Source organism: Platichthys flesus, chromosome 7 (assembly GCF_949316205.1).
Source record: "Platichthys flesus chromosome 7, fPlaFle2.1, whole genome shotgun sequence".
Lineage (NCBI taxonomy): Eukaryota > Metazoa > Chordata > Actinopteri > Pleuronectiformes > Pleuronectidae > Platichthys > Platichthys flesus.
The window spans coordinates 21,378,509-21,393,311 of record NC_084951.1 but is presented as its reverse complement, the minus strand read 5'-3'; the positions used below and the strand labels follow the sequence as shown (position 1 = coordinate 21,393,311).

General features: G+C 43.1%; 1 protein-coding gene across 1 annotated transcript; it reads right to left on the bottom strand.

The window, feature by feature from the left end:
* Nucleotides 1-200: 200 nt before the first annotated feature.
* col9a3 (collagen, type IX, alpha 3) lies at nt 201-13,923 on the bottom strand. The gene is made up of 32 exons (XM_062392344.1): nt 13,776-13,923; nt 12,785-12,853; nt 11,428-11,463; nt 10,945-11,016; nt 10,707-10,760; nt 9,055-9,090; nt 8,612-8,635; nt 8,452-8,505; nt 7,924-7,977; nt 7,748-7,789; nt 7,586-7,642; nt 7,366-7,419; nt 7,207-7,260; nt 6,874-6,927; nt 6,710-6,763; nt 6,528-6,581; nt 6,386-6,439; nt 6,253-6,306; nt 6,113-6,166; nt 5,943-5,987; nt 5,686-5,739; nt 5,471-5,524; nt 4,814-4,867; nt 4,642-4,713; nt 3,884-3,919; nt 3,615-3,659; nt 3,215-3,247; nt 2,110-2,256; nt 1,937-1,991; nt 1,657-1,839; nt 1,253-1,330; nt 201-977 (listed from the first exon to the last, which is right to left on the bottom strand). The coding sequence occupies exons 1-32, from the start codon at nt 13,839-13,841 to the stop codon at nt 793-795; spliced, it is 2,037 nt and encodes a 678-aa protein (XP_062248328.1). The 5' UTR covers nt 13,842-13,923; the 3' UTR covers nt 201-792.
* Nucleotides 13,924-14,803: the final 880 nt, after the last annotated feature.

Below are 14,803 nucleotides of genomic sequence, written 5' to 3'. Positions count from 1 at the left end.
TTTATTTGTTCTTTCTTACAACATGTCGCTGTAGCATCTTACTGTACATACAACAGTCACCCACAAATAATAAATAGTATTTAAAGTCTTGTATATTTAATAGTTACAGCACTGGTAGTACAAAGTGGATGTTGTGATTGAAAACATTTGATTCTCAAATCTGGAGAATCAGCTTCACATGTAATTTAGAATAATTTTTTTTTGTTGCATCAATCTACACAATGTCTGGGCACCTGGGTAGTTGTTTCTTTTATTCCTTGTACAGTACAAACACAGCTTCTCGCCTCCGGCACCTATTTCCATATATTACACGTTAAGCTCGTATGTTGAGGTAACACCTGTGATTTCCACTCATGGGCTGTGATGCATGCACATTCACTGCAGAGACCAACACTCGTTTAAAACAAGTAATGGGGGGGCATTGAAATAACATGTACAAAGTTTTTATACACAAAAGGACTCTTCGTTTTCATTTTTTGAAATTTTGTAGGTCATCAAGTCGGATGTGACAGTATTTGGAGCAATGCACTTGTTCTGTTGCACTCGTGTCTCTGTCCACTTTATTTCAGGTATCATCTCCATGTTTTTGTCTCTCAGTTGCTCTTCTCTTGGTGTTTCTCCTCGGACGTTCCTCTGTTGACGTTACTCTTCCCATCTTGTTATACATTTGTTTCAATAAAGGAGGAGGACAGTTTCTTTTTGTTGTGATCACTCTTCTTTCATTTCTTCCTTTCCCTCACTTTTCACCCTTCCTGCGTGGGGTGGTTGGCCGCAGGGTGCAGGAAGTCTTGTTTAATGGTTTTTGGGGTTGGAGGATTTCCCAGCGGCTGCTGCTCCCTGGCAGGCTGTGGTATCACAGATACCAGGAGGTCCCTGGTGCCCAGTCCTACCTACCCTGCCTGACTCTCCAGGCTCACCTGGATCTCCTACAGATCCATCGCGGCCATCTTTGACGATTCCAGGAACTCCAGGAAGACCTACGCAAAAGATTAGAGTTGGTTTTAGTTGCGTGGATCAAATGATTTGGCATCAAGTATTTAAAAGCTGTTATAGGACAATCAGAACATCTCCAAGAGTCCATTTTTCTCACAGATAATAACATACTGATAGCTCCCTTCCATTTGTACCAGTAAACCCTACAAGTGGAAGCAGCTGTCATCAGCCCTACTGGTTTTATACGTCCTCCATGAGTAAGGTCTATATGAACATTCTAGTAACCCACAGTGTTGTAGCTCACATCGGAGCCTCATACCTTGGTGTCCTTGGTCTCCAGTTGGCCCATCAATGGCTTTACCAACAGGTCCCTTGTCACCTTGTTCACCAACATCACCTGTTGTAAAACATTCAAAAGTGAATTTACCATAACACTGTCATTAAGTTCAGTTTTATAATAATATCTGAAGTTTAAAAGATCGAGTTATACAACACTACCCTGAGATTGATGTCACCATATTACCTGCCTGTATATAAAATATTTAAAACTCGAAACGTGCTCCTTATGCATTGCCATGGAATAATCTGTATCATAAATCGAATGGTTTAATGTATGATAATATATCACTGTCATTTTAATGAGTTAAACATGTCACAATAAAACTAAAAAGAAATGATTTATTTGTTTGGCTCCAATAGTGATTGAGAGTTTATTTTTCCTACCTCTGGTACCAGGGTCTCCCAGCTCTCCTGGCAGACCTCTGTACCCTGGTGGTCCACGAGTGCCTGGATGCCCGATAGACCCAGCTACTCCTGGGGTTCCTGAAGGCCCAGCAGGGCCCGGGCGGCCCACCATGCCAGGGGCCAGGGGTCTTCGCAGGTTAGCGGCCAGCTGGGCTATCTGATCTGTGTGATAGAAAAAAACAACAACCAAGAGATGAATTTCCAGCTTTTAGTCGATGCAAGAATGAATTATGGACAAATGCTAATTAGGGTTTCTCACCATCAATCATGGAGCCACACAGCTCTCTGATCTGCTGCTCGCTCGCCAGTTTACCCTGGAGAGACATTTTTCAAATGCAACCTCATTCGTGCAGTTTATTATGAGACATTAACATTTAATATGCTTCCGTCGGTCAGGAGATTTATACCAAGAGGAGAAAATAAAATACTCACAGGTACGCCTGTCTTTCCTGAGATCCCGGGCAGACCCTGTTCTCCCTGGAAGCCCATTATCCCTTGTTTTCCTGGAGGCCCTCTGGCCCCGAGCTCTCCCTGAGGACCCGTCACGCCCTTCGGTCCCAGCTCACCACGTTTTCCAGACTATTATTAATGAGAATTACCCTTTTAATGACTCGTTAAATTTCACAAAACTGAAACAAAATTCCCTTTCAGACTGGAACTTAAAAAAAACTCCCACAATCCTCCGCTTTAATCACTGAACACAAGCTAACGAGCAAACTGAAGCGGCTCTGTTGAGACAAAGCGGGGGCGGATTCACACGGCGGCTCGTTGCTTGATAATTACTCCAAAGAGAAGCAGCAAACAGTAAATGAGACTGTGAGCAGGAGGCTCTTCGGCGCCGCAACTCCAGTTACATAAAATCTGCTGCAGCTTGATGTGACTCGGCTTCTCTCTCTCATGGCGACAGCAGCAAACAGGCCAATAAAACTAAAGCAGCAATACCTATCTCTAATTAATCCTATTAAACCTGGAATGTGAGGCTGCATCACATGCAACAGGTCTGACAAGTGGGCGACAGCTCCGAGCACGGCTCCTGTTTTTAATGTTCAGTGAGGGAGCGGGGGGGCAAACTGCTGCTAATTACACCCACACACAACATCTTCATGTGCTTTGTGCTGATAGACACAAATCGGAGTAACACACAACCAGGGGTCTCAGTTCTGCAGGGAGTGTTTGTGCAGCTGCTCGGGAGCGTGTGGAAGATCGTTGAGCTCAAATTGATTGAAAAATTGGAATTTGGGAGATTTAAAAATGAGAATGAATGAACTGACGTTGAGTCAGTTTAACACCTGAACACTGTTTTAGGACTGTTGGTGTGAAAAGCAATTATCGAGCAAGAAGAAAATTATTGATATACGTAGGTAGAAGTACTGTATAACTTTTTTAAATTGTTATAAGTAATGGATAAAAGTTGAAATGATTAGCTTTACATTCATAATAAATTATCAGCTCAGAAAATAGATAAATGATAGAGAGAAATTTCAGATTGAGTAAAGGGATCTGTTGAATTCATCTGCTGTGTAACTCTGTCGCTCACCTCTCCTTTTTGTCCCACTGGTCCGAAGGGACCCTGAAAAAAAGATTGAATTTTTGTTGAATATACATGAAAACAAACTGTTATACAACAAGTAATCTATGAATAATTCAAACATGATGTTTATGGCTTCATAGAGCTCACATATACACAGTAAACGATTAAAAATCAAATCTGCACCACCCATGGTTTTCATGCTGCTTTTCAGAATCACTGATTAACTGCTGGGACATAAATTCCAGTGCAGAACCACAAAGTCAAATAAACAGGCAACCAGTGTAAAGGCTTTCAAATTGGTGTTGTCTATCACCTGGTCTGACAGTCAGCTGTCAGGTAGCAGAGCCCTGAATCAGTTATACATCAATTCACTGATATGAAATCAAATATGAAAGACAGAACTTACAGGTTCTCCGTTCTCTCCTGGTAAACCGTCACTTCCTGCGACGCCCTAAAGAGACAACATCTGGATTATGTGATTGAATCTCATCCAACTGTCATTTTTATACTTTTTAATAACTGAGACTTTGTTGAGCTGACATCACAATCTCAGCATCAACAAACATCAAACTCTTGTATAAAAATCTCTTTTACATATAACAGGTGAGTGCAGACTATTACAAGTCATTCAGGGGAGGTCACACCTAAGTTGAACTTTGACTCAGAGATATTTACCATGTCTCCTTTGGCTCCTGAAGCTCCGTTCGGACCCTGCAGGGGTTTGAGGAGAGAGAGAGAGAGAGAGAGAGAGAGAGAGAGAGAGAGAGAGAGAGAGAGAGAGAGAGAGAGAGGAGAGTAAATGAGCTGCATGGAGAGATATTTTTGCGGAAGGCCGACTGCGGGAGAGGGAAGGGGGGGGATGGAGTAAAGTGAGGTGGGCTGTTTTGGGGGGAACTGGGATCGGTATAAAGACTGGCTTTGTTCTGTCTTCACCTTCTGAACAGGAGGCCGCTTTGTGTCGACCACCGCTCGGTTTATACCTCAGAGCGAGGAGGTACAACCTGGCAACAGACACACAGGACCCTCGTATGGGGACAGACACATGTCTCTGCTGTGTCTGTGCAGAGACGTTTCATTTGACCTGTATGTTTTCTGAATTTTGGACTTGAGATGCAAGAATTATTCGATCAAACAAAAACTATGTTGCAATTATTCAGATTATTGATTCATCGAGTTTATCGAGTCTCAAAAAAATGGTCCCATCTTCTAAAGATTTGAATATTTTCTATTTTATCTTATTTGTGTTTTGTGATAGTAAACTGGAAGTTTTCTCTTGCCATTTGCTGATACTATATAGACCAAATGATTAATCAAGAGAATATGTTTCATTATTACAAGACTCTTAAATAGCCACAGCCCTGTGTTGTATCCTGGATGATGGGTGGCATTAAACCCCGGCACACGCTTCATATCGTCACTGACGTCAAACTCACCCTTTCACCAAACTCTCCACGGATTCCTGTCGGGCCTGGGAGACCTGAATCCCCCAATCCTCCTGCCACCCCCTGCAGCGCACAACACACACACACACACAGTCAGTAAGGTAACGCAAAAAAAACAACATTTAAAAATAGTGATGACGATAAGTGATTTCATGCAACTGACCTGAAAGCCTTTGACTCCCTGCGGTCCAGTGTTGCCCACTGGTCCAATTCCTCCCTGTTGGAAACAGACACTCACATGTCATCGCACTATAAAACACATAATACAGCAAACAACTGTATAAAGGCGCAAAGACGTTTCTTCATTCCTGTGCTGTTTTATCATTTTTCTTTTGCTCGTCACAGGATCTGATGTGAAAAACAAAGACCTCTCTGTTTATGAGAATCTGCTCTCATCACTGGACCTGCATTTCCTCTAACTCCACCTCAGACCCTGAATCAGCAGCGACGCTCTCCGTGCCTTTGCAGCAGAATATCATTAACTCCGAAGGGCAGATGTTTATTATATCTCATATTCATGCGAGAAACCTCTAAGCATTCTACACGGTTGCTTTATAATTATAATTTTTCTTTCTCTGGCATGCATTCAATTGTCCGCACTGATTATAAGAACCATAAAACTCAATCTTAATCCTGCAAATTGCTCAAAATCACCAGACGTCCCTCTGTGCAGCAGAAATTCTCATAATTTGCCTCGTACATGGGGCCGAGATTATGTTAAAATATCCTGTAACATATGCTTTTGAAGCTATGAAAGGAATAAACGCAGTGCAGCAATTTGATAACACACAATATCCACACAGTGTAGACGTTCACTCACGGTCACTCCTCTGGGTCCGGCTATCCCCCTCTCTCCTGGGACACCAATGTCACCCTGAAGGCAGCAGAGGAGAGATGTTGGAGACGCGTCAGAAACGTTTAGAGACGAGACACAATCACTGTTAAAGTTTCATGTGGGTGAAATGTCAGAGAGGCTGTGACCCAGTAGTACCCCCCCCACCCCCACCCCCAAAGAGGAGCCCATCAGATACATACAGGAATACCTGGCTCTCCAGAGGGCCCTGTCTCCCCAGTCTTCCCCGCGTCACCCTGTTGGAAAAAAGACAAAAGTTCAGTTTTCTGTTTCTCACTCGTCCCGGTCATCGTTGGATTGAAGGCTAACGAAGTTGGTTGTAGATATTTGTAGATACTTTATGCACGAAGCTTCTTGGACACAAGATTTTTTTGTTCTTTTGTTCTCCATTGTTGTGATTTGATTTCGAGTTAATGTCTGTTGGTGTCTAAATACTCACAACTTCTCCTGTAGATCCCTTTGTACCAGCCTTTCCCTGTAGACCCTGAAACAGAAAGTACACAATTATGAGCTACGGGGAACATGCTCAGAACTGATCACTTTTTTGAGAATGAAATTAATGACTGATTCCATGTCACAGTATCACCACGTCTACATCACAATACTTACAGGAAGGCCGTTTGGTCCTTTCTCTCCAACGATTCCGTGGCGTCCGGCATCACCCTGTCGACACAAACATCACTGTGACTGCTGCGTCAGCTCTGGACTCGCATCTAAACATCTAACAGGAAGAGAAAAGGACATCTTACCTTCTCGCCGTCTAATCCCGGCGTACCATCTTTGCCATCTCTGCCAGGAATACCCTGAAGAAGACATGGAATATGATCAATATGGTTCTGAGCACTGACGTATTTTTTAAAAAGTATAATTTGTTGCACTCACAGGCTCCCCTTTGGGTCCTGATCCCCCTGGGCCTCCTTTGGGACCGATTTTCCCCTGTTGAAAGACACATTAAGATGTAATTTATACTCCTTTTATGTGCACGTTAAAAAACTAATAGTCAGGATTCAAAGTCTTTACTTACAATTTCTCCTTTGGGTCCCCTGAATCCCTGTGGTCCCTTTTCTCCAGCATCACCCTGGAGACATCAGATGAAACACACACAGCTATTCATTGATGGGAGCAGCCGTCGACTCCTGCTGTAAGCTACTATCAAACGCCGTTTTTATTCCACTGCATCATAAGTTACAACAAGGAGACACTCACTGTCTTTCCGATGATGCCGGCGATGCCAGGTTTGCCTCTGAAACCAGGAAAACCCTGGAGACGAACAGAGGAGGAGGTCAGAGGAGGCAAACTGGTGTGTGATTATTGAGAGTGATATGAAAGGTGGAGAGGAGAAGAGAAGTCATGTTCTAAACACTGCTTACTCTGTCTCCTACAGCTCCCATCGGTCCCTGTAAACCTCTCAGACCACGTGGGCCCTGAAACACAACATCAGGTCATCGTGAGCTTCAGACACACAACACTCACAATCCGTTTTCAGATATCGATAATTATCACGATAAATGTCACATTATTATTTATTTCTAAGTTTAAAGACTCGTTTGAAGGTTGCGTTTTTTTAGTTCTTCTTTATGAGCGAAGAATGACAACCACTTGATAAACAGCAAAACATTTAATATTATCGCAATAATTGTTGTTGACGGAAGATGACGATGGGATGATAAGACATTTCCCTGAGTAGTTTTTATGTCACTCACCTGCAGACCCACAGTGCCAGGAATACCCGGGGGACCAGGTGGACCAGAGTCACCCTGGAGACAGAACAGAACACTTAGTGTTGCATCAAAACAACAAATCGCAGAAACAAATTAGAATCAGGGAGAGAGGCCCGGATATTTGTCTCCTCACAAACCCACCTTCTCTCCATCTTTTCCAAGCTCTCCTTTGACTCCTTTATGTCCTGTGTGACCCTACGTGAGCAAAAATACACAGAGGTTAGTACAGGCATGAGGAAACATATTGGTGAGGTCAGGGTGACTTATGTTGTATATATTTCCAAGGACATATTTTGAGCGACATATGATTAAACACAAATAGAAAAAGGAAGAACCCATGACAGGAGCTTTATTTATCTACCTTGAATCCCGGCATCCCAGGAGCACCAGAGGGACCAGCGGGGCAGATTGCAGGACACTACAGAGGGAAAGAGACAAAACACTGAGGACTGTCTGCAGAGGACACAGCTTCAGGTCACCGGCATTAACACTGCCCTGACAGGGAGCATGATTTACATCTTACCAGAAGGTCACCGCTGAGGTCATGAAGAGTACCAGGAAGACCCTGAGAGAGGGAGAGGACACAAGGAGTCAGAGCGTTCCCTTCATTCTGCAGATCCACTGGGTGGCAGTGGTGAAAACGTGGGACCATATTGTACCAGCAGCATTCGTCAAGTCTATAATGATGACTGCACTTACTGGGGGTCCATCAGAGCCAGCAGGTCCGGGAAGTCCTGCAAGACCCTCAGCTCCCTGAGAGAGAAGACAGGAAAGATCAGAGGGATCTTTAGCACCTCAGTCTAAAGTAACTGAGGAGATTTCTCATCATCACTACTGAGAAATGTCTCCAATCACATGTTTCATTGACGCCTGATCTGGATTATTTCCTGACGCACATCCTTCCACCAATTTTTTCTAGTTTTGGCATTATCTTGCTAATGAACCAACCAACAAACAAACAGCAAGAGGTGAAAATATAACTGCCTTGGTGGAGGAAACAATGAGAAGCACATGATCCAGTGTTTTTGGAGCAAATGTCTGAATAACTGAGCCTCTGCTGATATACGATTCTGATCGATAGATAGATAGATAGATAGATAGATAGATAGATAGATAGATAGATAGATAGATAGATAGATAGATAGATAGATAGATAGATAGATAGATAGATAGATAGATAGATATATGGATAGATGGATAGTCTAATCAAGGGGATCAGTTACTCACCGCTGCACCCTGGGGTCCGACTCCGCCCGGCAACCCGTTGGTTCCAGGTAAACCCTGCAAACAGAAGACACTGAGTAAAAGTGCAAATCATCCAAATATATGACTTTCCTCAACTTTCTGCACTAGAGCAGGACATGACATGTCATAGTCGTGTACTCACTGCAGCTCCTGTTCTCCCTCTGCCCTACGGAAACACAGGAGGACAAATTAAGTCACAAACACTCAGAGGCGATTGGATTTTCTCACAGCATCAGGACCCAACACGTGATAAGAAACTGCATCAAATCTGCTTGGGCAGTTGGTCCCTGGTGGTTGCCGTGAGGTGAATATGAACCGTCTCAGTCCGGTTAGATCAAAGAGAGCGATGATGTGTGACGCTGCTTCATCATCTTATCGCGACGCGTCTTTTGATTGGAGCAGAACTCGACTCTCTGAAGTTATTTCCAGTGTGTAATTGTGAAAAATGCAGATTGTGCATGAGCAGATTTTTTTCTCTTTTGATGACTGATACTGTTTAATGGATGGAGCGAGGTGGATTCCTTCATGAAGTCACTGCTGTGTAATGGTGTGATGTGGTGCTTCTTGGTGTGTGGGGGTACTTACAGGAGGTCCAGGTGGCCCCGAAGGTCCAGGGTCCCCCTGAGGAGAGAAAAGGGAAACATCACAATCAACCTTTCAGACAACTTCAAAATAAATATATTACATTCTCATGAAAATCACTGGCTGCGTTACATTTGAATAAATCAAGTGTAGGCTACATACCAACAGCGTGACTATTAATAGGGTCACCTGTAATAAGCATTATCTGAACGATTTTGTCTGTTTGTTAGTGTTGCTACATTGTTTATTATTTACTATAGAATCACTTCATAGTTATTAAAACTATAATGGAAACTGTGTTGAAAATACACTGTATCATTGACCAGCGCTCTTTTGCCATGATTAATGATTCAGACCCATTTATAATTAATGCTTAATAAATCACTAATAAAGGCAGAAATGTCACAAGCGGTATTGGCAGACAGAAGGAGAATAAAGTGCAGTAACATAGACACAAGAATGTGGACGATCACGTGCATGTGAAGTGTGGTTTGCTGTCAAATAATAATAATTGTTACTAAACTTCTATTTCTTTACATGCACCCTTATGGTTGCTTTCAGTGAAATGAAATGAGACTCCTACAAATCAATCTACACATGAATTATAAACATGTGGTTTCCTCTTCCTCTTTCCTTTCTACCCCTCCTCCTCCTCCTACTTCTTCTCCTCCTCCTCCTCCTCCTCCAGCTGTTTGTTCACCCCTCACAGCTGTATTTGTGTTGTCCCAGAGGTAAGAGGGCAAAAGACCCCAAATAATCAGGCCTGACACAGAGACGTTTATTTACCACATTCCCCAGAGCGCAAACGAGACAACAAATCATTACCACACAGAAAATGACATGTGAATACAACAACTAAAAGCCCTACACTTAAAGAATGAATGAATATCTGGGTTGCTGCTGAACATTGAGCTGACTTCTTGTATCAAACTCCAGCAGCCAGATCCTGTTTGTGTCTCCAGCACCGCAAGCCCCAGTGATCCGGCTACAACTGGAGTAATCTGAGTAATTAGAGACACTGGTTGACGCAGGCTCCCTCATTAGATTTGCTAATTAGCTGAACTGCCGGCTGCGTTTATCTGTCTTGACAGTGACTTTGCAGCTTTGCAGCAGAGCTCCCTCAGTAGTTATTCTTTTGTGCCTTGTATATATCCTGGGAAATATACGTCTCCCTGTTTAATTATGAGATATTGCATTAGGGTTGATGTCCCACACATGCTGTAATTCCACATTCCACCGTCTCATCTCGGAGGATAACACCTGTATCCCTCGGCATTAGGGCAACCGATCATCATCATCCTGCAGTCTGGGAAACGGGCTGCATTCCGGGCCGGATTAGGGAAGCAGCAGAAATAAATCCCATTCTGATCCCTCATTAAAAATATTCCCACCAAGACGCTGAGCCGGCTTAACAAATCCAGGCTGACAGAGGAAAACACGGAAACACGGAAACCTCGTCCCTGTTGGATTCTCCTACAGACCTTTGTAAACAGCTTCCACTCAGGATGCAGGAGTTTGCGAAAGCGTTTGTGTGTTTGACCTCTGATGAACAAGGGGCAATCTGAGGCCCACGGGTCACAGAACTAAACTGTCTGTATGTGTAAGTGGATCCTCAGCATCCCAGAGAGATCACGAGACTTAAGCGAGACACTTACTGCGTCCCCAGGGGGCCCATCCTTCCCAGCAGGACCGTCAGGACCAGTCAAACCCTGGAGAGAGAGAGAGAACGTTATACAACAACAGGATGATTAACTCTGTGCTCTGCTGCTTTGACACAATCAATAATCAATAGTCCCAGTTCCAGAGACATCACTTGGTTTGGGCAGAGATGATTTTTGTGTGCGTGTCTGTGTGTGATTGTGTGTGTGTGTTTTGTTAATTGTGGACACTTACATCAACTCCTGGAAGTCCTGGCAGGCCTGGTTTCCCAGGAGAGCCCGGTATTCCTGCTTTTCCTTTAGGACCCTACATAAAGACATTTATGAAGTTGTGCACAGGAAATGTATTTATATATATATTCATTAGTTCAAACCTATGAAATGATTTAACCAGGAGGTTTTTCTAAACCGGGATCAAGAGTCTAAGGAAAGACAATATCATACATTGTGCAAATTGAGACAAATTTGTAATTTTGGAGAGGATGGTTCTATTTTTCTGTTTCTGGCACAAATTGCAGCAGACTGGACGAGCAGCTGGTCTTTCATTGTCTTCTCATCCGAAATTTACATTTTATTTTGGCCTTCATTTGCAGCATAGTTACATAAAAAGACCACTTCCCTTTGTGCTACAGATTAAAGAGATGCACTTTGACACCCGCAGCTTGGTCTCATAAAAACAACTGTAAATAAAACTGGCTGGACGAGTTGGAATACTCACAGCTTTCCCTGGCAGTCCAGCAGGTCCATCTTTCCCCTGTTGATTATAAAGGACAAATGAGCATCACAGCTACAGAGAGACACCTGTTGCTCCTTTTCATTTCAAGTTCACTTTGGAGTTTAATTTGGATCATACAAATGAAGCCTTTTAAAGTCCACTGACACGCAGACTTAAAGACGTCTAGTGTCTGCTTGTGTTTCAAATTCATCAGTAACTGGTATATTACAGTGAAGTCCCTGGTCTGAACCAGTGAAAAGGATTCAATGTTTAGCTTCTGCAGCAACCGGGGGAAGAAAAAACTGAGCCGATGCCCACTGGTCACATGATGGAAGCCTCGGTTTGGTTAGAACTGGGGGGGTAGTGTTGGGTTGGGGGGGCGGCTGAAGGTGGAGGGAGGAGGTGTGAGGTGAAACTCTAGATGGTCTCACAGGGTTGGGGAATGTATGAATGAGCCCTCTGTGTGCCCGCACTTCACTAGAGTCACAGAAATATCAACTACTAAGAAAATACCAGACAGATTTGGACATAAAACATTTTTGTTCATGTCGCAGATCAAATCAAATAAAAAGAATCGACAGAGTTTTAGTCTTTTTCTTTTAGTCTAGAGTTTTGTCCTCCAAGTTACCCAAGTTTTTCGTTAATTTGACTTTCTCAACTATCCAATTTCCAAATTAAGTCTTGTTGCGTCATTTTTCTCAGATTTCTACAATAACATCATATCCTAGATAATAAAGAATCTGGGGGCTTGGATTTCTGTTGAATTGTTCACAAACCAAGTTGAATTAGTCAATGACACAAACTAAAGATGAAGCAGAATCCATTCATGGCATTAATATAATCTAAGCTTTACAGGGCATATAGGAATAAGGTATAATTAACCAGATATTTTTTCTATCAGTAAACTTAGTACATACACAGCTAAACCCTGCCCACCTGATGTCCATGCTTATCATTTAATACCTGTAGGTGGAGCTGTGGGAGGAGTCACTGTGATAAAACATCTAGAAACATTTCAGCCCCGTTTAAGCAGAAAGAAAACACTTTTCTACCAAAGCTGCACCTGAATGGGAATTTAAAATGAAATCTGAATAAGATTTTGAAGTGCAACAGTCCAGGATACAAAGCCACTGAGCTGTGAACTATCCCTGTGATTTGTGTGTGTGTGGCTCAAGTTTAATACAAATTATTTTCCTCATAATGTTTATACAGAGGAGGAAAATATTTATTAGTTTATTACTCACACAGAGAAAACAAGGTGACACTTTCCTCACCCACTGCAGTTGGTGGAATATTAAATCTTAAATAGGAAATATGTATTAGGCGTATGATCTTTAAGTAAGGATCCGGGTCAACTCACATCAGTGCCATCTCTTCCTGGTGGTCCAAAGGGTCCTGATGGCCCCGGAGATCCTCTGGGGCCCGGCCTCTGTGACACAAAATTCAAATTCAGATTCAGAACCTTGCCTTTCTTCATGTGTCATATGTGACTGTCATGTATCCAAAGTTTATATGATGCAGTCACCTCAAGAAGAAAAGTACAGATTGGAGATCAACTGGATAATTCAGTGATAAGTCTTTGACAATGTTTGATGACAAAATGGTGAAAACATCAATCAAAATGATATAAAATAGTTAATCAGGATAATGTTAACGAAAGGATATAATTTAGGCAAATTCTAAACATATAATTAGATATAAATTATTCATGACAACTGCAACACTATCAAAACTATGGGCAAACAAGTGCGTGCGTAAAGACGCTGTAATCCGAATTTACGCACAAGCAGAGTGCGATTTAAGCTAGATTTCTACAAAAAACACAGATAAACCAGATTCGTGTCAGCAAAATAAACATCTCATGTTTTTCTAAATGAGCTCCTGCGTTCAGCTCAGTGAGGTAGGCTGAGTGAACAGAGGTGGCATTGTGCGCCGTGGCACGGATCCTGCGCATTCCACAGGTTCAGGGACAACATAACCCCGACTTCACCAAGTGGTGCGAAAGGACCGAGAACCCGAAGACACTTAGAATGATACGACTGAAGAAGAAAAACACTTTCCACGTTCACTCAAAGGAACAAAAACTGCACTAAGATACTGTTTGACTGCACTGAAACATCCAGAGAGCATCCGTGTGACGCGCAGGCAGCTCGGGCCTCGAGCAGCTGCAGGTAGAGAGCGACCCTCATCAGCAGCAACAGGAGACACTTGATCTATCAACAAGGGGATGTGCAGGTCCCAGTAACTTCTCACAATAAGTCACGGCTATGAACTTTAGCTGCACACGTCCCCACAGAGAGCAGCTCCAGGGGCTGGATGCAGAGACGGACGCGGCACTTGGTGCCTCTTACCTGGGCTGAGGATGAAGTCAGAAGCTGGCACAGCAAGAGCACCCACAGAGCAGAGAACACCGCCATGTCTCCTCCACTCGGCCTCACAAACTTTTATGTGGAAAAGGTAAAATCCCCGGTTCGTGGTACTCTCTCGCTCCCCCCCAACGTCCGCAACGGAGCCTTCCTTCACCACACGGCGCGCAGCTCCTGAATGGCTTTCCCTTTGCTCCCAGATAAACCCGAGTCTCCAGCCGAAGGGGCTGAACTCAGTCTGGCGCACAGTGCACAGGGGCGAGGGGGGTGAGGGGGGTTGAGGAGGTGTGGGACTGGTGAGGGAGGCATGGGGGGGCAGAGAGGAGCCGTTTCGGACGGGGAAGAAGTGGGCTGAGCTGAAGGTGTTAAAAATATCCAGAGGTTGGAGATTTGAAGTGTTAGATGAAACCTTCATGTGTGTGATGTAGACCTTTAGAGGCTCCTTGGTGTCACCATGAAGCACAAACACAATAAAGAACTCCTTCACATTTAGTGCTGCACATCCATTTAATACACCTGGTTTCTCAAAGGAGGCAGATTTAATGCCTCTAGTATCCTGATGTAAAGTCCCAGAATCCTACATTTCCCATGATGCAACTCAGAAGCAAATTGTAATCATATCCCTCTGGTTATAATCTAATCCAAACTTTATACATAACCCTGGCGACATCATTATCTTACATAAAATACAAGACCAGGTACAACTTTTCTTAAGATTAGCAAAACTTGCATTTATGAAGAAAACAGATGGATTTTTAGCAATCAGGTTTTAATCAGCATAAATTCTTAATAAGAGAGAATTACCTTTTGCATATTTTTCAGTGTATTCTGACTATGTATTTTGGTAAAAACCGCAAAAAAACACTTGAGGCATTTGAGATTTAAACATTTTTTAAGAGCGGTTGCCTCTTAGGTTTTGCTGCAATACTTAAATTGACTCCCCATCTGTTCCCAGAGCTCCAACTAATGACCTTCACCCCTTCATCTGCAGATCATTTTCTTGATTGATGGAT

Bases quoted from the DNA above. Each gene is read 5' to 3' on its own strand.
- col9a3 (XM_062392344.1), bottom strand. From the start codon at position 13,841: ATGGCGGTGTTCTCTGCTCTGTGGGTGCTCTTGCTGTGCCAGCTTCTG. The intron at 10,761-10,944 runs GTAAGTGTCCAC...CTCTCTCTCCAG, and splicing joins CAGGACTTCCAGGAGTTGAT to GGTTTGACTGGTCCTGACGG. The intron at 9,091-10,706 runs GTAAGTGTCTCG...TTCTCTCCTCAG, and splicing joins ATGGGCCCCCTGGGGACGCA to GGGGACCCTGGACCTTCGGG.